General features: G+C 42.0%; 1 protein-coding gene across 3 annotated transcripts; it reads left to right on the top strand.

The window, feature by feature from the left end:
* Nucleotides 1-7,497: 7,497 nt before the first annotated feature.
* On the top strand, nt 7,498-21,565 carry zyx (zyxin). 3 transcript variants are annotated; one of them, XM_079275920.1, is made up of 10 exons: nt 7,498-7,668; nt 13,387-13,622; nt 14,613-14,872; nt 15,704-15,799; nt 16,612-17,172; nt 17,465-17,606; nt 18,172-18,341; nt 18,608-18,786; nt 19,277-19,397; nt 19,491-21,565. In XM_079275920.1, the coding sequence occupies exons 2-10, from the start codon at nt 13,400-13,402 to the stop codon at nt 19,602-19,604; spliced, it is 1,866 nt and encodes a 621-aa protein (XP_079132046.1). In that variant the 5' UTR covers nt 7,498-7,668; nt 13,387-13,399; the 3' UTR covers nt 19,605-21,565. The 3 variants fall into 3 exon arrangements, with proteins under 3 accessions (XP_079132046.1, XP_079132044.1, XP_079132045.1); XM_079275918.1 differs by having other exon boundaries at nt 17,462-17,606; XM_079275919.1 differs by lacking the exon at nt 7,498-7,668 and adding an exon at nt 8,017-8,132 and having other exon boundaries at nt 17,462-17,606.
* The last annotated feature ends 130 nt before the right edge of the window (nt 21,566-21,695 follow it).

Genomic DNA, 21,695 nt, shown 5'->3' with positions numbered 1-21,695 from the left:
TCCTGAACAAACAACAATGACAGCTGAGGGTGTTCCTTCACAGTCAAGTGCTGCTTGAGTCTCCACCTCTTTCTATGTCGTCTCTCAGTATTGATCCGCCCCTCAGTCGTCTCTGCACCTATTTCTTGCTTTCTGTTCACTCTAAATCACACTCCCATGTCGTCCTCTATTCCCTCTTTTTGTGTTCGCTCTCCTCGCATCATTTCCTTTCTCCCACCCATACCCTCCTCCCCGGGGAAACAAATGAGAGGAGCTTCTTTTTTTTACATCTCTCTCTCTCATTTGACTTGCATCTGTAACACCACCACACCTACACCTTCCTTCATTCTAAATCTCTCTGTCTTGCTTCAGTTTACAAACAACACCGGCTCTCTTCTTTATTTACCTACCTGGCTTTCTTTCTCTTCTTACTCCTTTTCTGTCTGTAGCCCCCTACCCCTCTCTCTTGATTACAAATGAATGTGTGCTGTTTCTAGAAGTGTTTGCCCAGTAAATGACGCAGGAGCATTCTGGACAGTGAAGGGCTGTTTGTGGGGGGGAATGCGTGTGGTCACTCTTGTTTTGTTGACTTTACGGACATTTGGAGCGAAGAAGAAGAAGAGGAGGAGAGCTCGACAGATGGAGGGGACAGAGAGACAAAGACATGGGCAGATGGGGGGGAGTGATGGGAAGGAAAGCAAAGAGCAGTTGAGTCATGTGCGGGAGAGGTGTGGGGATGATGCTGTGTGAAAATAAATCAATAAATTAGCACTCCAGGATGGACGGAGAGGAAGAAGACAACAATCGAATCGGTTTAAGAATTAAATAGATTCAAAAAAGAGATTCAGAAGCATGAATATGCAGTGAAGGGCAAAACCCAGACATAACAAATCATGCACAATCCAGCCATTTCCTGCAAAGTGGGTTTATATATAGATGTCTGTTTGCTCTCTCAGCTTTGTTCAGGGCTGTTGACTCACATACGCTGAACCTGGTTGGGGAAAAATAAATGTACTACCCTCCTCTGATGTGTGTAATTGCAGACTGAGTATATTGTCCTCGACCCAATCTCCCTCTCTGGCTCACAATTCTCCCTCCATCTGCCCATCACTCTGTGCAAATCACTGTCTGGAAGTCTCTATAAGTCTCCATCAGTCATTCTCTCTCTCCGCACGACGCCTCACGGCAATTCATGCTTTTTGCTGAACTCCTCGGTTGATCGAGGTGTATCTGTCCCACTTTACATGTTGTTCCTTGTCAACACAATTCACATTTGGCTGTCGTTTTATTTGCCCATTCCTCTGTATCAAAGGTCGTGCATGTTTTACCCTGTGCACAAACTATGACAGATTTCTGAGATGCAAACAAACTCGCTGCAACGATTTTATTTTGATTCTTGAACTTTTGAGAATCAGTGACCTGTCTCAGTTCATTTGGAGGCAAATATTTTATGGTTCTAAAACAGGCTGCTTTTCTTTCTCTTACGATTATTTTTATTAAATTGAATATCTTTTGGTTTTGAACTGTTGATCAAACAATAAAAGACATTTTATGATGTGACCTTGACAATTGATGAACTGAGGACGACATCCTCATAATGAAAACAATTGTGAGTTTCAGCCCGATCACACACACACACACACACACACACACACTCACACAGACACACACACACACACACACACACAGAATACAGAACACCTGTGACAGAGTGCTGATCGACGATACGGACCGTCAATGTGGAACAAGGTCAACCACAGAGGGAAGAACTTCTTGCATTGCTGCCTCTTACCGTCTTTGTCTGCTCCTTTCCAACTCACACACACGCGCACATTTCGACACCAGTGCTAACAAACGATGTACAACAACATGAACCCGCCTTGCAACACATGACGCAGACGACTTCTATCGTGTTCCTGTCTGCACGTCTTTTGTTTTCTGGCTCGATGCTGCACTGAATTCCAATGTGGCAGTCCTTGTTTAATATGATCTCATATCACCTCATCATCAGTGACTTTCATGTACCTGTCACTATCTGTCGATCAGCTCCTGGCTGTTCGGCTGCATCTCAATGATAATGAGCAGCTTTAATGCTGTCTCGTCCAATGTGTTCCGCTGATGAACGGAAATGCCTGTCCGGTTTCCAAAGTCATTCTTAAGGTTTTAAAACACGAGCTCAGACTGTATAAAATATGGATCAAGTCTCTGTGACGTCACTCATAGGATTCTGAAAAGCCGCTGTGAAGCTTAATCCCCGGCTCCGCTAATATGTCGATGTGTCCTTGAGCAGGACACTTGACCCCAACATTGCTCCCGTAGCTGTGCCTACGCTGTAGAAATGTGATAGAATCTGAAGCCGCTTTGGATGAAAGCGTCTGCTAAATGACTGTAATGTAATGTAAAGTGGGTTCCTCCGGTCATCTTGGCAGTGACAACAGCCTCAGGTACGGCTTGTTTCTTTACAGATTCTTCATCACAAACAAAGTTGGAGAAATGCATCTGAAAATATTACGCAAAATATATAACATTTGTATTTCAATGTTTTTAGATGTTGTTAACAAATGTATTTTCTACAAGATTGAACAAGATACATTCTAAATTCATCATTTTTATGGTTGGCTATATTGTATTACATTTTGGAAAGACTTTGAGAATTATATATTGTGCAAAAAAATACATGCAATTAATATTGGCAGTAAATGTCACTTATTTGGAATGTGATGAAATGCTCTACTGTTCACCTTTTTATCTTAATAGAGACATTTTATATTCTTAAAGCTAAATGTCTTAAGTCAACCCCATCTTTCAAGTTGTTTTTAATTTAAACTGAATATTGTTTTGAGTTGATGAAATGTATAGCAAAAGATCCATGTCAATAACTAAAATTTACCCAGAGATGTTTGTCTGAAGAAGTCTGTCGCCTAAATAATTAGGTCAAACAAAGGCTCACATTGCATGCTTACATTGTCAACACAACACTTTGTAAATGTTGGACTTAAGTATGGGCGGCGGATTGTAGGTGGGACTGAGGCATCAGAGGAGACAACTAGCGACCTGGTACGATGCCCACCTGTCAATCAAAGCGACCATGCCTTTAATTATGACTATAAATCAACCTCCTTGTACAGTTGTCTTGAACAAGGTAATTAGCTATAGAAACCAAAACCGTTTTATGTACCAGGCTGTAAACATGTCTGCTGTTCAACTGGGCATTTTAACATGGGGGCCTATGGAGATCGAGTTGCTTTTAAAGCCAGCATCAAGTAGACATTCAAAGAACTGCAGTTCTTGGCACTTCCAAGTTGACTTCATTTATCAGCACTGGAGGCTGAAGTTTGGTTCAGATTGGTTAAACTCCTCTAAAAGATGCAATTCTCCCATCGCCTTCACCTCACTGCCCACTGCTCACCATATATCCTTGTATTTAACCTGTGCTCTGCTGAACCAAACTGCTGCTGCTGTGTTATATGTGTTCATTGGAACCGCATGTTACACATCTACCACCAAGGAGCCACCAAGTTAGTTACACACGAATGTGTGTGTGTGTGTGTGTGTAAGAAAGACAATATGTGTGGGGCAGGAGTGACGAGGGGTGGCAGAGGGAGGAGAAAAGGAGAGAAAAATATAAAGGGGGGAGAGAAAGATGGGGGAATTCTCTGGCTTGTTTTTGAGGAGGGGGCGTAGGAGGCGGGTGGGGAGGAGGGAGTGATATAAACGTTGCTGTAAAAAGAGGCAGCCTCTAATAAGGTGTTCTCCAATGACTGTGCTTATGTGATCAGCTTTGTTTCAGCCAAATAGAGTTTATGTGCGTTATTAGTTGATGCTTTGGCCTGGCAGGTCACCACTTCCAGCTTGAATTCATCAGCACACACAGTTATATATTTATGTATTTGTGCGTGGGTTGTATTGAGTCTCTGGGCTCTGGATGCGTGTTCGTGCACTCCAGTTCTTACACAAGGCAAACCTTACGTACGAGGAGTTCCCAACTCTTCTCTATTATTTACAATTCTCCTTCCTGTTCTCCTGCACTCACCCTACATTCTCTCTTGCTCCAGTCCTGCCGGTCTAGACCACCACCGCTGCAGCACTGTTTATCCCCAGTGATGCTTCTCTCATGTGTCCATTCTCCTCAACCAGCCTATCAGTCTCTTTTAGAGTCATGTTGGTATATAAACACCCTCCTGTCCTTTATTACATCCCCAGCTGATGTGAATTTGCTTGATGTCAAGAGAGATTCTGGAAGAATATTCTTCCCTCAAGGCAATTTAGTCTGGCTGTGCACGCCACAGTAATGTATACCCTGACACCTGTTGGGGGAACTGGAGTACTGCTGTCTAGCAATGGCTTTGACAAGCAGCCAGTTTTCCTGCAGAGAGGTTTCTCTGGGTGAAGAGACCATGTGTTGTGTCTCAAGTTTGCAGGTTCTCATCCTGTCTAAAACACGCCTGGAATGTCTGCTTATTGGCTTAATGTTGTTTTCTTTGTGGGCACAGCTATCTACTTCCAGTGTAGGCTACATTTTATGTTTATACTAGGGAGAGGATGCTACATTACAAAATCCTTCATCAACTTCATCTCACATCCCAAACCTAAATGATCTTAGATTTGTTTTACAGGTGGAATTGTGGAAGGCTCTTTCTTGCACTGTACCTGGATGTTTATTTAAATTCACACTTTCTGGCAACACACAATGGGAAAAAAAATCATAGGAATGAACACAGACTTTGTTTATGATGTCATTTTGCAAAGATTGTCTATATCTTAAAGAGCATCCAAGAAAGTAAATGAGCTAAATGTGTAGCCAGAAAGTGTAAAGCAATGCCATGGAAGAAACCCCTCTCTACAGCTAAATCATTTTTAAAAGGAACAGCTGGATTGCCTTTGGAAAGATCACATACGGAGGAATACAAGAGCTTATATAACGATATCGGTAGTGGAATTGCTACTACAAAATACAGCAGTCTTTGTCTCTTTTAAAAACTCTGTTTGAAAGCTTGGAAATAAAAAGATTTATGGGTGGAACATATGTCTTTAAAATGCATTTCCCAACATGTACTCTGCATTCAAATGGCTTTCAACCTTTCCTTTGTTGAGCAAATGAGTGTGACCAGAGAGAGAGAGAGTCGGAAACGATCCAAGTTCAGGATATTAACTTACTGAGGTATTATGAGGCAGGTAGTGACTCACATGAGCAGTGGGAGGTGGAGAGGGAGGAGCGGAAGGAAAGATAGGAAGGGAAATAAAAGTGCAGCGTTTGGAGGGCAGACTGAGGAATCAGGGGAGAAAAGTGGTGATCAAGGGAGAAAAGTGGTGAAAAAAACATGCAGCATGAAACAGAGAGAAAATGAGAAATATGGCACTTTAGAGAAGGGGGGGGGGGACTGTTCATTCCAAGGTTTGGCTGCATTCCAGGCTGTCTGGCTCTGATGTTGACGGCCTCCTGTTTTCCTATTTCACCTCCAGACTTCCAAGTCCAAACTTGATAAGCAAAATAGTCAGTCACCGTGGCACCACCCGCTGTTTGCAGCTGGCTGACAACAGGCAGAAGAGCAGGCATTTCATATTCCTTACTCCCGTCGCTGCTCAGTCGGAAAGCAATGTGTGAACTAGCTGGAATTTGGAACGGCAAACAAATGTTGACCTCCTCTCGCATGCCACCTGCCTGAGAGCCGGCAAGTCAGTTTTTTTTCCCCCAGCACAACACCAGAGTTGCTGTGGAAATATCTGAGTGGAAACATATTTTGACCCAGTGGAAGTGGAGAGAGACTGGAAACATTCCTTGTGGGACAATGGGTTATCAAAGACCCCCAAAGACCACTCCCTTTAGTTCAGTTCACAGACATGAATCAGGCAGCAACAGGTTACACAATAGCTACTGCAGAGGTCTGCATGGAGGAGATCTCTGCCTTCAGTTTCACAACCTGAATTACGGTAAGAGCAAATCTGTTCTGACTCATCCTAAATGTCATACTGGGACCTGGAAGTTGGTGGCAATGTAACATGTGCGAAATGAGTCAGAACTAAAAGTGCTGCGCTCTCTGGAAAAACATCCCCTTTAAAATGTTATTTAGAGTCAATTTAGTGTCTACAGCAAAGACAAGACATGGAAAATGTTTACCACTAGTATGAGATAACGGCAATATTTTCAATTATTGATTGATCAATACAACCCCAGGTGACATCATCAATTTGCTTGTTTTTGTCCGACTGACACTCCCAAACCTAAAGATACTCAGTTTATTATCACATGAGATCATGAAAACAGCAGATTCTCCAAACTGAGATGCTGAAACCACCAACGCTTTGGAATACTTGCTTGAAAACCTACTTCATTCATTGATAAGTTATTCAAAAAGTTCAGTTCAGAATAGGTAAAAGTGAGACTTGATTCAAGTACAATCTTAAATTCTTGAGTTGCTTTTGAATTAGGAAGAGGTGAAATGCTCTCTCTCTCTATTGGATTTTTACTGTACCTGTCTTATTAAAATCTAAATGTAAAATAACAATAACATTTCAAAGTATTACATTTGCAAATTTGATAATAAACACAAATGATTGATAATTAATTCATGTTAAAAAGACTCAATAATAGACATGCTATGAGAGATTTATTGCGTTGTAAAAGCAATGACTACACCTGAAAGTGATAAGACTCAAAGGTTTGGGCTGCATGAGCAACCAAGGTGTTTGACGTGTGTGAGTCAGTGTCAGTGTGTGTGTGTGTGTGTGTGTGTGTGTGTGTGTGTGTGTGTGTGTGTGTGTGTGTGTGAGACATAAAAGGATATTAAGTCATAGAAGTGGCTAACGTGCAGGATGGGAGGTGTCATTTAACACCAGGTTGAGGGCGATGTCAGGTTGAACACACACGATATGTGAAAGAGCCATGAAATGTATTTGCTCTCTATAATCAAGTGTACTTATCGAGTACAGGGACCCGATCTAAGTCTTTGCATGTTTACTGCCCTTAGTGCAAAGAAAATAACGATGTGGCAGCGCACTTGGCAACAGACAAATTTACAATCTGATTCTCAGCCTTGCCTGTCGAGGCAAGTGCAAGATAGGCATCACACCAGTATTGTTTTTATTTCCCCTGACGGTAAAGAAAAGTTAAAATGTACAACCTATTCCACAACCCAGTCCTGTTTGAACATACTTTCTTCAGACACTGTACCTCCTTGTGTTTAAAACCCTGACCACTTTTTAGTGTCTGTATCTAATCAAGCCTCTGGCCCCATTATCTTCTCCCCCCCTCTCGCTCCCTCATTCCCTCAGTCTGACCTTACAAGGAGAGGCAACAGGGTTGATGTCATTGAATGAAGAATGCTGCAAGAATCCAGAGAGAAAAAGAGAGCAGGAGGAGGGGTCTGACTGGACAGTTTATGAACACACACACACACACACACACACACAGAGAGAGAGAGGGGGGGGGGGGGGAGAGAGAGAGAGGTGCTGCTTGCAAAGTAATACACAACTCCTGAGTAAAACGAGAGAGAACTTGTTTGGAAGGATGGTGTCATTCCTTTTCCAGACTGAAAAGCACAGGGGGAGGGTCTAATTGCTGGAGACGGGAAGCGAGAAAGAGAAGTTACCATTACAGTCAAACTCTTACTCAGCCTGGATTGAGAGAAAAAGAACACAAGGAAGAGGGGGAAGGAAAAAGGAGACACACATTGCAGCTGTATTAACAGGGTAAGTAATTATATTTGCTGTGAATCGGGGTAATAGGAGCAGATCTCATATCTTACTTTTTATTGCCACAGGTTACCTAATAAGGTAAAGTGTCATGATAGCGCAGATAAACTGATCAATCAATTGGACTGCAGTTAACACCTCAGGGAATGGACTCTTTGTGATGTATAGTGTTGATCTGTCAGCGTTTTTTAAAATTAAATTTCATGATATTACTGCAGACTGAAGTTGAAAGATAGCTCTCAGTAGGTGGGGTTCCGTTGTTTCTCCGAGCTGAGATATGAATTGCACTGTAGGCTGCTACACCAGCTGATGGACTGATGGAACTGGCTATGCGGAAGCTCCAACAGGAAGTCCAGTTTAAAAAGTTGCCCAAGCTAGCTATTAGCTAGCAAACGCAGCTGGTGGCTTTTATTTAATTCAAAGAGCAGCATTGATATCAAACTCGAGGACAGCCATATGAGGTAAGAAAAACGGGGCGGTGTTTGTCACCGAAACAAACGGACCAAAGCTAAAGGAATGGTAGGGGTGTGCGCGAGGGAAGCTAGCTAACGTACCCATGATGTTACGTTAACGTTTTGGTGGCTCATCAGACTCCGGTGATGGTCCCTTGTCATTCATCCGTCGATTTTCGAACGCTGTCGACGTTCGATATTTCTAACGGTTAATAACGTGGAACTTTGAATTTGCTCTCTCAGCCACATAACGTTAGCTAGCGAGTTTACAGCTAGCCGTGCGACATCTTGCTGTTGTGTATGTTATTAGATATGGAATTATTATTTAGTATTGATTAAACCTAGCTGTCTGTCTTCATTTGCTGTGTTTGTGACCACTCAGCCATTGCTGTCAGTTGTCAAAGCATTGGCTAACAGTTGGCTAATCAGTGGGGTGTCAAGGTGGGTTTGACTACTTGATAGTGCCAAGTAAAAAGAAATCAGGCTATCAGATGTTTACTGTTAAGTTGTGCCCATGTTGAGGCCAACAAGGCTCCTTCCCCATTGCATGGCCTATATTCATACCCTAGCTGGGTCTCATCATGTCATGGATGAGAGGATGCGACGATATCTGCCACAGCTCTGAACACTAACAAAGGATGTTGGGATGGTTAGAATTATGGCCATTTTAGCATAGCATTTGTAAACAATCCTGTTTCTATCAGTGTTAGAAACAGCTGTGCCTCGCCTCTCATATGTGCCTTTTCCATAAGATAGGACTCAACTCAAGGCCACAATAAGCTGTGTTTAAGAATAACTTAGCCTGAGGTTAGTGTGCTTCTGGGATGATATTCACTCACACCTCAGTAAATGGGTGCGGCAAATGAAAATCTGTGAATGAAGATAACCAATGACTGGCTGTATGCTACCGTTTATGACTAGGGTGATGAGGAATCCTTCCTTAATTGTAGCCTCTATGAGTCAAGACACCAGCTATTTTAGGGCCCCAAATCACTGCGTGTCTTGCTCTTTGATTTTGTCTCTTGCTGTCTTGTGATCCTTCTTCATTCTACTGTAATAGTAGTGCAAGCAGATGAGGTTGTTTGGTTGACACGTACCCATTCGCTGACATTATTACCCGTTTTATTGAAATGTTGCCCGCTCAATCAGCCACCTAACTGTAGTCTGAGAGGGAGCACAACACTGGTGCTCAATGCGTGTCCAGTGACCTGTAAGATTGGACTCAAAGGGGTTGTTTGTCTCCGCATTAGTGACCTTCGGCCTAGACACGCTTTCCCAGAAACTGGGTGTGCTATTAACATCAGAACAATGAGAGTTTCATCAACAATACACTAGTCACTGATACAATGACTGACCAGACATGGAAGAAGTTAGTTACTGTAAGGAATTCAGGTTCTCTTAACTGCTAGTGTTCCAACCGGATTTGTTGTGGGATTAAATTTCAGTTTTTATTTGTATTTCTTCATTGTTTTTATTATTTGTATTGACGCACAGTGATGAGCTTATTACTGATGTAGGAGCTTTACATCTACCAGTGTTGTTTACAAAAAGGAACATGTCATTTGGTAGGAAAACTGCAACCACAAATTGTTATTTATGTGGGCATAGAGGTACTTAATGAAAATATCACTATGTGAAGACATATTGTGTCTAATGTTGGTGGGGAAGATTTAAGTTAAGGCACCATACTACAATGCTTCCATTTATGACCTTTTTAAAAAGCAGCAGCACAGTATATAAACCACATTTAGTTCCCCTATAACCTCAAAGTAATGAACCACAGCTGAGTTAAACAGTTTCCCTTTGAAAAGCGTTGTAAACTAACTCCCCATTAACAGCCACTGTATCACGTAGTCTGTGCCTTCAGAGGGTGTTCATGTGAAACGTATCAACGCTGAGACAACACACAAAGATATTATAAAGTGTGGCTCAAAAAGAGCTCTTTTTTTTTAAACTTTTGCTTGTTTGTGTTTTGTTTAGTAGCGCATATGGGATTTAAAATGCTTAGAGCAGTGATTCTATAATCATGTTGATGAGTGCCCCAGCCACGCTAGGTTTTTATATCCTTCGAGGTTGTTCGGCTGTTTATATTTACCCTTGGTGCCGTGTTTTAAATTAGTCCCTGACAAGATGGAATGAAAACCCAACCAGGCTGTAGTACCCAAACTGGTGTTGAGAACCAATTTTCTAGCCTCTAAAAAGCTGTCTAGCCATGTGGAGTTTACACAAAGTTCAAAAGCTACAGAGTACAGTGTGTGATTGATGCTGGGGCCCTATTTAAAAGTAACACAATGATTGTGAGAGTGAGCTAGAGCTTAATTCTAGCAGATATATATAGAAAGAGAGGGTGTTTGGAGGGAAACAAAAAATCAGAAAAAAAAAATGATGTCATTGTGCCAAATATGTTGCCTTTAGACGAGGGTCTCTCTCATCTCAAGGATCAGTTTCAAGACGTGTGGAGCTGATCTCACCGTATTAACTCCCTCAGGACCAGATGGAACCTGACCACAAGTTCATCATCGCTGTTGAATAATTGAGAGGACTATTGCATATTGTCTCTTAGAAAACAACGTAGCTAAAGTACCGTAATGAAAATACTAAATCACAAGTCTATATCCACCCTTTGTCAAGCACTCCTCCTTTTTTAGAAAGCCATTATAAATCCAAGTGTTCCGCTTAGAGTACTTCAGACTTGCAAACCTTATTTAAAGACAAGAGCTTTATCTTCACAGTAACCGGTCAATCCGTGTTTGCTTTAAGTGTCTACTCCATTCAACTTGAAGTAGGCCTTGATACTAGAGTAATGAGTAGCCAGCTATTCTCTAAAAGACTGAAAACACCTGTCCTTTCTCTCTTTTCTTTTTGGTTTGTTATTTTATTTTGTGTGCCTGCAGAACGTTGATAACCAGAAAACTTTGCATCTCCATCAATGCCTCACCATCTCCCCTTATTGATCCATGCAGCAATTTTCTGAATTATTTATGTTGGATATTACGTACTCTACATACACATATATAGAGCTCTCTGATAAAACAAATCCATACAAATAAGTATATTCTTGCAAATAAAGACTGTCCCTGTACAGGCCTAGTTAAAGTTGAATACATCAGTGATTCATAATGGGATGTCTTTGACCGGGTCTATGCAACCTTAGTCACATGGTAGCTCAACCAGTGGCACACTAGCAATATGTACAAGATAGTTTTTTGGAAAATATAAAGGAAGCAAACTCAAAAAGCAGAAGAGGACATGTCTCACTGCTTCCTCATCAGAGTAGCTGGTTATGTCATGAGCGCCAGAGATGCTTTCGTGAGCTCTCGGGGTTGTTTGTCTTGTCAGAACTTGAAGCGTTGCCTGTGTGTCCCAACACAGTGGAATGAGGATGAAACACTTTCACCATCAGTGATGACGTCAGTGTGCATGGTGATTTTCAAGGCCGTGTCAGGCCTGATCTCTTCCTGGAAGGTTTGGTTTCCCAAATGTAAACCCAATTATACATAAATGGTGTAAACAACTGATGTACAGTTTACCCACGGTGCAAACAAAGACGTTTCTCAGGCTTTTGGAGAACTACTCGGCAACATGTGCACAGGCAAAGATCCAATAAGTCAATTTCAAAGCCCTGAGGTAATAAAAAAATGTTCTTCAGTTATTTCAGGATTCATATTTCTGTAGTGTTGAGAGGAAACATTGGCGACATTATCAACATACTTGGTCATTTTGTTTCTTTTCCATTTTTAAGGAAAAATAGAGAGAAATATTTAAGATATCTCTAGAAAGCTTTTGACACACAAGTACAACCTTCATCTTTTCTTTTCTTTTTTTCCAGTGAGCTTTATTATCGTAGCCAAAACAATGACTCAACATTTATTGACTTTTGAATTAAAGTTCACTGAGAAAATAGTCCCACACTCTTCTTTTTGGTAACTATGACATGTATGGAGGTATCAATGCTGTGTAAGTTTCATGAGGATGAAGTGGATAAATGCCACACAACAAAGACACAATAACATGTTTGTTCACTGGAAAATGTCAGCTACAATTTGTTAATTCTTTCCACCTGTCTGTGACTCATTTTGTTACAGGTTGTGTGTTGTGGCTGCATGCCATTTATCTTTTACAACCTATTAAAGGTCTGTTATATGTAGTCCGAACACTGACGGGGTTAATCATTTCCACAGTGTACTATCATCATGAGGATGCAACTGTTTCAGAGCTTTGTGGTGGAATAGTGCGAGTTAAGACAACCTGTGTGTGTTGGTGGAGGGCTTCAGAAAGAACAACCGTTCTTTTGAATGAAGTTCATGTGTCGGGGGGGCTGGGGTGTCTACAGAGAAATGTGTTCAGACTCTGCGAAGAATCTCAGTAGAGACACCGAAGTAACATTTGTTTAACCACCAACATGTGTGAGGTAAATATTTGAGCTCGTCCTCTTTTTGACGCACCCCTCACGGAACAGTTACGCTAGTTGCTATAGTCCCGGCTTCCAACTGGTCTCCCTGTTACACGACTTTATTTGATGTCGCAGTAAACAGCCGTGTGTTACATATCGTAAGTCGTCTCTGGCATCTGGGAGTGGCACTCAGGAAGTGTTCACACACGGTTCTCTCATTCCACTGTGCACCGAGCTTTTGTGTTTAAAGAGTAATACTGGATTTGCAGAATGCCTAGTGGTTGTTATTTACTGCTATTTCACTAAATCCAGAAATGGTGAAGTCTATACTACATTTTAAGAGATCCTGCAAGCCGCAATAAACCTCCATTTGAATTAGTTTTTGTTGGAACCTAGCGGTCGAGACAGCTGCGTCCCGGTTATAAAGTATACAAAAGGTACCAATCTGCATAGTGTACTGTTTTGGCAGTTGATAATAGAGAAGTTAAATGTTTCTTACTAACAGGAAATGTGAAACACTATGTACACATTGGATCAATCAAACTGCAGTTTTAGAAAGCAACTTTTAAAGTTGGAAACTTAAGGGAGTAAAGAAAAATGTTCTCCCAGAGATGTATTACTCTTATTTGTTTGTGTAATTCTCCAGCAACAAAAACCCGACCTGCTTGCGCTTCCAAGGAATGCGAGCCCTTTGACTTCAGTCAGCTGATTAATGTTGATTTCATCAGTCAGCAGTCTGGAGTTGTTTGAACTTCGCTGCAACCTGTTTCATACCTTTTTATTATAAAACACCCGCTTATATCAGAGTTAATATTTTCCTCTGCGGCGTCTTAACTGTTGACAATAATGTTTCTTGTTTTTAATCTTCAGATAAATACGCAAAATGGAGGACTCCAGCAGCAGCAAGCCGATGATGGTGACGTCCTCTCTGAACTTCAAAGTCACCACCCCGACTTTCTACAACCAGCCAAAGAAGTTTGCCTCTGTGGCACCACCACGGCCCAAAAGTCTGACGCCTCCCTCCGCTCCATCACCGACGCCAATAGGCACAGCTGTGATTGGTCGAGTGGGAGATCTGCCGCCGCCGCCCCCGTCGCTCTGTGATGGTATGTGCGTTGTTTATGTTATTTTGTGTCAGTCTTAAGTTATATTCTCTCAGTCGGCAGCCCTTCCCTGTCCCACCCCCTGCTGCTTGTTACGCTAACGCATGCAGAGCTTCACAGTCGAGTATATAATAGAACAAATCAATTGTGTGGTGTTGTCGTTTTATAAGTTTTCTCAGAGACATTACGTCACTGTACCGTAATTCCTGTCTTTGAGTCGTTTCAGTCAAGTGTTAAGATGGTTTAAAGTGTCACACCCGTTTGCTAATTGGGGGATTTTACTTTTTGAGGTATGCAGAATGATACTGCTCGTGTGAATGTGAGAATGTCTGAGCTGGTCTAAATCACGGACACCATATTAAAGCTACCCTGTGGAGTTGTTGACCACTAGAGGAGCGATGAAGGTCTGTTTTTAACCAAGTGGACCCCTGTTTAGTTTGGATTGCACACGTGCATGGGGAAACATCTGCACAGTGTTCCAGCTGCTATGGGTCGTATGTAAACAGTGCAGGGTGTCAAATATAAAATAAAATAAAAATGTATTTCACAAAATGTACCAAGTAACTTTTCGGGGAGAAAATGCATTGAACATGTTTGTTAGAGCTCAAGAATACACACAATGCGTTTTAGTAAGAAACACTAAAAAAAACACATTTTCTTTGTGTACAAGAAAACTCCTTTATGGCACCTTTAATACAGAGAAACATTGGGGGAGATACCGGCAGGACTTTGCTTGACATGTAAAGATAAGAAGCCATCAGCGGAACAGCTAAAGTTCAAAAACCTTCCAAACGGGTTAAATCCTCCCCACCGCTTCTTATTTGATTTTGATTGCCTTGTTTGTTTGTTGTTGCTGTAAACAGATGTTGTCATCAGTATATCTGATAAATCATTGACAGTGAAAATCGGACTGGATGGTTTGTAAAAAGTTGAATGTAAAGAGAACCTCTATGTCACAGCTTTTAACCAATCAACCCTCCTCATTTCTGTCAGACTTCCCGCCCCCTCCTCCTCCTCCTCCTCCTCCTCCTCCTCTGGATGATGATTTGCCAGCCCCTCCCCCCGAATGCCAAACCACATCCTCCCCTCCTGCCTTCCCCGCTCCACCTCCAGTAGCAGACGACCTGTCCCTCCCAGCTCCCCCCGAGGAGATTGACTGTCTGCCCTCCTGCCCGTCTCCCCCTCCTCCCCCACCGCCTCCACCTCTCCCTGCCTCCGGTACCAGTATTCCCAATGCTGCTGGAAACCCACAGGTGAGTCACGATGGCATCTTCACCAAATTAGACTAAAGTTGCTCTGCCTGTCTGCATGTTTCCTCTTTTGGCTGCATGTAACTCCATTTCAGTATAATTTGATTGTCAGTTACGACACTGGAGGACATTATTGTGGGACCATAATGAGTCCATGGACTGTTTTTTAAGATTATGCTAAATGATATTAGCATTAGTCTGGGGTAAATCAGCCTGTTTCAACCATCTAACTGGATTATTGCCCATTCATGCGTATAGTTTTTAGACTTCCCACGAAAGGTTTATAGCAGAGATGTTAATTGTAGGAATTCATCAATTCCAGCTAGTTTGTCAGACTATAGAGGCATCAATGTATTGAATTAGATATTGTTAGTCACCGTTAAAAAATGGCCTGGCAAGGATGAAAATAGGAGTATACCTTATGTTTAAAACAGCTGCAAACAATCCAATGAATCAAAAATGTAATAATTGAGCAGTTAGTATTCTCTTTCATCCAACCAGGGAAATTAAACTCGAATATTCTTCTTTTATTCATCATCATCATTAATCACTTCATTGAGTTTCTTTGTTTATCATTAATTCTTTCATTCTGGGTTTTCCACTCCAGTAATTGTTCAAGCACCAGATTTTTTTCACTCTGCATTTTGGAATAAATAAAAGAACCAAACAGTCCTAATCGAACAAGGATATGTAAACATGACCTACAGTCTGTAACAGTGTATCACCATCATCCACCTTTTTATTCTTGACCTCATCCTCCTTTCTGATCACTTTCCTTGTGTAAATAAATGTACATTTTGTGACCGTCTCCTCCTTCCTGTCTTCCTCTGCCAGAGACTGGTGGAGAAGCAGACGAGATTCGATCAACAGCTCGACTCCCTAACTGACTTGCTGTCTGATATGGAGACCAGGGGACCGTTCAACCCTAAGGTACAAAGCACGGAAGGATGGAGAACACACTGTAACAAACACAAGACATTAGAATAGATGCATGATGAACGGATGAGAGGGGAAATCAGCTGGCTTTGACTCACAGGAGCCGCATTGGTGGAAATGAGAATGAGTCGGCTAAAACAAAGGGAAGACACAAAGAAAGGTCGGTAGGTCAGTGGATATAGTTTGGAGAGATGCCAGTTTGGTTTCATTTGTGTCTCTCCATCTGTTCAGGTTGAAAGCTCAATGATAAGTGAACATGCAGCACACCAGACTGGAAGAGAAAACAAAGTGAGGTAGCTGGTGATTCACACAGAGAGAGGAGACACTTGGAGTGAAGGAGGGAGAGAGTGATGCACACAGAATTGAGTGGAGAGCACGAGCGTGTGATGGAAGCAGAGTGTGCTGCCAGAGACCCAGTGATAGGGCCATAAATGGAGAGTGTTTTTATCCAACTGGGAGGTTCTGGATCAGGGCAGAATAATATTGGCTCACAACCGCAAAATAAATGTCAGAAAGATGAAGCACTTCTGATAAGCGCAAACTGTGGAGCGCTTCTAATGTTTACTTTAATCAAAGTACCTCAGTCAATATACTAAATGTGTGTGCTTGCAGCATTTCAGCGTGCAATGTTGTTCACGAGATCTTTACGTCCTTCTGTTGAGTAAGAGTTTATAGTAAATGGAAGTCTTATGTTTTAGAACAAACGGAATGCTTGTGTAGAATCGCCTTGCATTGACATTTACTGTGTGCTAGGTTTTGAGGTTATTTGTTGTTCATTGTTGACGTCGTCTTCGTTTTATCTGCAGTTACCGAGCCAGTATTCTTCAGCGCCAGCACCCAAGCCTTCAGCTCCTCCCCCGACCGCTCCGAAACCAGCGCTCTCCTTCCTCCCACCCCCTGAGATGGGAGACCACCCGCCACCAGCACCCTGGGCAGAAGAACTCAAAGCCAGAACAAACCGACAAGCCAATCACAACTCTGCTCCTCAGCCGTTAGCTAAGGCCCCGGCTGTGGCCCCGAAGTCTGGCTTCGGAGGGAGAACGGCAACGTCATCAACCTCGCTGGCACAAAAACTGAACCAGAACCTGAACCAGAACACCACCCCAATCAGTGTTGCACCAAAACCTTCCCCTCCATCTGCCAGCAGCTCTTTCCCTCCACCTCCTGCAGCTCCCCCTGCACCTCCTACCTTACCAAACAATATGGCAGCTGCCCTGGCCTCTAATCACATAAAGAGTTCCCCCTTTGCCAGTCAGGTGAATGCAAACCAAAACCCTGCTACTGTGCCTCCTCCTCAACCCAAGATGATGGTGGCATCTCCCCCTGCCTCTTTTAACCAGCCAATGAAAACTCCTCCTGCATCAACAGTATGTTCCAGTTTTATTTCACTTAAGTGACACTCTTTGCATTGCATGTACAGTAGAAAGGAACAGGAAGTACAAATAATTTAGTTTATAGTCGTCAGATCAGAAATATGCAATTCTGGACCTGAACTTGTGTTCTTTGGATGTAAAAATCCTTAAAGTCATTTATCTGTCAAAAAATGTAGTGAAGTAAATAAAAGGTAAACTGCTCAATCGTGAATAACAACATGCTCTTTAAGGTATGTTGTATGAAGCTGTGTAAATAATGTGTGTGTCTGTGTGTGTGTACAAGCAGTCCTCACCCCCTGGCCCAGTTGCTATCCCAGGTGGAGGAGTTCCTCTGAATATGAGGGAAGTGGAGGAGCTGGAGAGAATGACCAAGGACTTCATTAAAGACATGGACACACACGCACCGGTCATCACCTCCCCTCCTACAGGTACACACACACACACACACATATATAAACAGAGGGGTGGCTGTAGCATTCATGGTGAAACTCACATTGAAATGTATTGCATGAGTAATTTCTAAATTAAATTGTAATGCAAGAAGCATTTTAATACCACACACTGAAAATAAGATCAGTAAATCGTGCAGACGTTTTCTGGCTGAATGCAAAACATTTATGGAAATGTATTCAAAGCGCATTCTGATATTTAACAATTTATGTCTAGTAGCTGCGCAGTGGTTCTCTGTTCACTGCTATGAATATGTATGAACATTAAGCTATGTGTGTTATATGAAACGTAATGTTGTGATTCTGTACAACTGAACAAATCCATAAAATGGTACAAATTTATCATCTGTGGAAATACATTTGTTGAATACAATATTCTACTCATTAGTTAGGGGATGACACTGTAATTAACACAATTATGGGAAGATGGATTTATTTGTGAATAACCTTGTTTGTATATTTTTCTCTTTTCCCCCAACACACACACACACACACACACACACACACACACACACACACACACACACCTCTCTTCTCATGTTAGAGGTCTGTGGGAAGTGTGGCGAGGCTCTGTCCCGTACTCAGCCAGCAGTGAGGGCCATGGATAAACTCTTCCACTCAAACTGCTTCTGTTGCACGAGCTGTCATCGCCCCCTGCAGGGCATGCAGTTCTATGACCGGGACGGCGCACCTCAGTGTGACGACTGCTACACGGTAAGGAGACGCACAGAGCCAATTAATGGTCACTGCAAAAAGACCAAAGGCTCACACGTAAAGCTGTTCACTGTCTTTTGTTATTTGTGCTTTCATTGTAGCTACTCTCATTTTAGCTGTTCTTGGTTCATGTCTGTGTAATGTACCCAGTGCATACCGATGAGTAAACACCGATGGTGTGACGTGTTCAGCGCACACCTTAAGTGTGTAGAATGTGCTGATCAATGCTGACACAGCGAGTATACCACCTTGCTCCTCCTCCTCAGAGTTCCCTGGCAGTGTGTTCCCGATGTGGGGAGAGGATCACAGACCGTGTGCTGAAGGCAGTGGGCCAGTGTTTCCACTCCCACTGTTTCCGCTGCAGCACCTGTTCCTGCACACTTGAGGGGGCGCCCTTCATCACTGATGACAACAACAACCCCTACTGTGTCCAGGATTACCACAGGTAGCTACTGGCTGTCGATGATAAGGAAATATTACAGCTCTAGTCATTTCCTATGATGAAGAGATTGGTTTGTGAAGCAATATATGTTTCCAAAAGTAGACGTGTGGGAACACTTTTACTTGTATAAGTAAGCATTAGCTGCCCAGGCATGTGTTTTGAGGACAAACCAATTTCAGCAGTGTTTGGATTTATGACCCCATTCATCTTACCCATCAGGATTACTGATAAGAGTGCTCGACGAAGGAGGCAGCAACAGAAATACATTTTTCCCTCACTTGATTTTGACAAATGGAAACTTGTTTTTCTATTTCCTGCTGATAATAAAAAGTTTACACAGCCTGCTAAACTGTGGATAAATAATACCAATGAATTCTCACTACCGCTAGTTGACAGGCCGAGAAGCAACCCTTTTGATTTTGTTTCATGAGAATATATTGCGTTTGGTGTTCCTTCACTATGCGTGAGCCAGCTCTCCACCCTTGTGTTCCAGGCGTTTCTCCCCTCTGTGTGTGAGCTGTAATGAACCCATTATTCCAGCCCAGGGCAGCGAGGAGACCGTCAGAGTGGTGGCTCTCGACAAGAACTTCCACCTCAAGTGTTACCGTTGTGAGGTAAAACCACATTTCAAACATCACACGCTGTATTCAATAACTCCTAAAAAGTAACAAAATAAATGAATCCGATCAATGTATTTTGTCCTGTAGGATTGTGCTCGCCCTCTCTCCATAGAAGCGGATGAAAATGGCTGCTATCCATTGGATGGGAAGATCCTGTGCATGAAGTGCCACACCCAGCGAGCCAAGCAAGCTGCGCAGTGATTGGCTGAAGCGGCGTAACTCAGATTAACTATGAACCAAAATCCAAAAGCACAGGATTCATTCAGCTGCCGTTTTGCCTTTGCAACAGGGCTGTATTCAGTATATGTGCGCAGGTGTGAATGTGCTGTGTGTAAAGGTATGTTTGCATGCAAGTACAGTGTAGTATTCCCTCGTCTTTGTTCACTTCAGTGCAGAAGTAATGTACTGCATTGAAATAAACTCCCCTCATCTTTTATTCCCGATCTCAAACGCTCCAATCTCTCGTCTAGTCCTCTTTATGTACTAGAACGTGTTTTTTGTGCCAATTCTATGGTTACACTTAAATTTCCAGCAGAACTTGCACAAGAATAGTTTGGGCAAAAGAACAGTCTGATGAATATAAAGTTGCCTTTCTTTGTTAGTAGCACTATAGACTGAGATATTTCCATCTAAAGACTTTGACTGGCTGGTCTGTTTCCCTATGAGCATCATACCTACAGTGATGATACTGAGACAGATTGTTACCATAGGGTGAGGAGTACCAGAGACCTCCCATTCAACCACTCTGCAGATTTTACCACTCTGGTTGGCTGTTGGTAGAGCATATATTTAACACTTTGGCAGTTGTTGTGCCTGCAAGCATGTTTAATTATGCTTTGCTGCTTAGAAAGTGCTTCATATCAGCCAACTCTACAGCGTTCTACAGTCATCTCGGGCTAAACGTTGGCTGCAAAAAAAGAAAAAAACAGTAAATGTTGCTCTTAGTTTTTTTTGTGATGTGAATTTGATCATTTACAGGCATGCTTAGAAATATGTCGTGTTGCTCTCTCGTCTTTGATCATACAGACCGTAAAAGGGCAAGATCATAACAGAAAGCAGCCATTTTCCTCTCTGAAATGGTCTGCAGCTGATTTAGCAGTGTGTTTTAAGATGCATGCTTTTTAGATGCACACATTTTGATCAAATAGACGAGCACAGATTCCATTCCAGGGATCGCATAATCTTCAAAAAAGGAAATGTGGTTATGAATGTCAGCTGCATGGCTGAAAGCAGGACCTATCATGTGACCGTTGCACAGTTCCGTAGTGAAATAAAATAGCCTTTAAGTGTCACTTTGACTCTAAAGGCCCCCCCCCCCCTGCACATGATCAATTTTGTATTAGTAGACACCATCTAGAAACACAATAGTAGTTTTTGATATGAATTTCCTTGGAATCTCTAGCTTTAAATAATATAATTTATAGATCTTTGTTAAGTAGTAAGGTTATACTGCATGTGTACCAGTACTAAAATAACCTGTCATTAAAGCAGGATAATAGATCAGTAGAGGCGTTACCTTAGAGTTTTAAATAACAGATGTTAAAACATAGTGACCAAATATTTCATTGTTGTTTGCAGGATTAAGGTTAATAAAACAGTGTTTTTGAGCCCATTTTCTGGTCTTGATCTATTCTATTATTACAGTAAATACCACTATTCTTTCTATTATTCATCTTTTGTACTTGAGTCTGATCATGTTGGTTATATACTATTTTATTCTTATCTTACTGTACGGTATTTCCTTCATAAATGCTTAAAATGAATTGTTTTCATTTTGAACCTGGAGGTTCTTCTCCACCATTGTATCCCGTTGGTCCTTTAAAGTTGAGCCGTATTTGCAGCGACAGAAACTCATTCCACAATAAGAAAACAGTTGTAACTTGTGCTTGCATCGAGCCTGGTGCAGTATCACACCAGAGTGACGACCATGGCAGTAGTTACTCAGCATTGCATGCTGTCTGTGTAGGTGGTGGTGGCGGCATTTCTTCTAGTATTATGTCTTTTGTTTGCACCAACTACTCCACCTTTGTGGCTCTGCCTTTGTCATCACTATGTGATTCTAAACGTATGATGATGCCTTTACGGTTGCATTTATCTGGCGTTTTTTGTTATGTCCTATTGTATTACATGCAGATGCCTTGTCTTTTCATATAACTTTTTTTTATAAATTCCTGTTTGATATGTGTGAATGTATGCGTTTAAAAATTATTTAGCCCCACCCCTCCCCCCCTTTGGCTGTATCAAAAGATAAACAAATAAATAGAACGCTAAATACCAAATGGTTTTGTTTCA

Source organism: Melanostigma gelatinosum, assembly GCF_949748355.1.
Source record: "Melanostigma gelatinosum genome assembly, chromosome: 9".
Taxonomy (NCBI): Eukaryota; Metazoa; Chordata; class Actinopteri; order Perciformes; family Zoarcidae; genus Melanostigma; species Melanostigma gelatinosum.
This window is presented reverse-complemented; position numbering and strand designations above follow the sequence as displayed.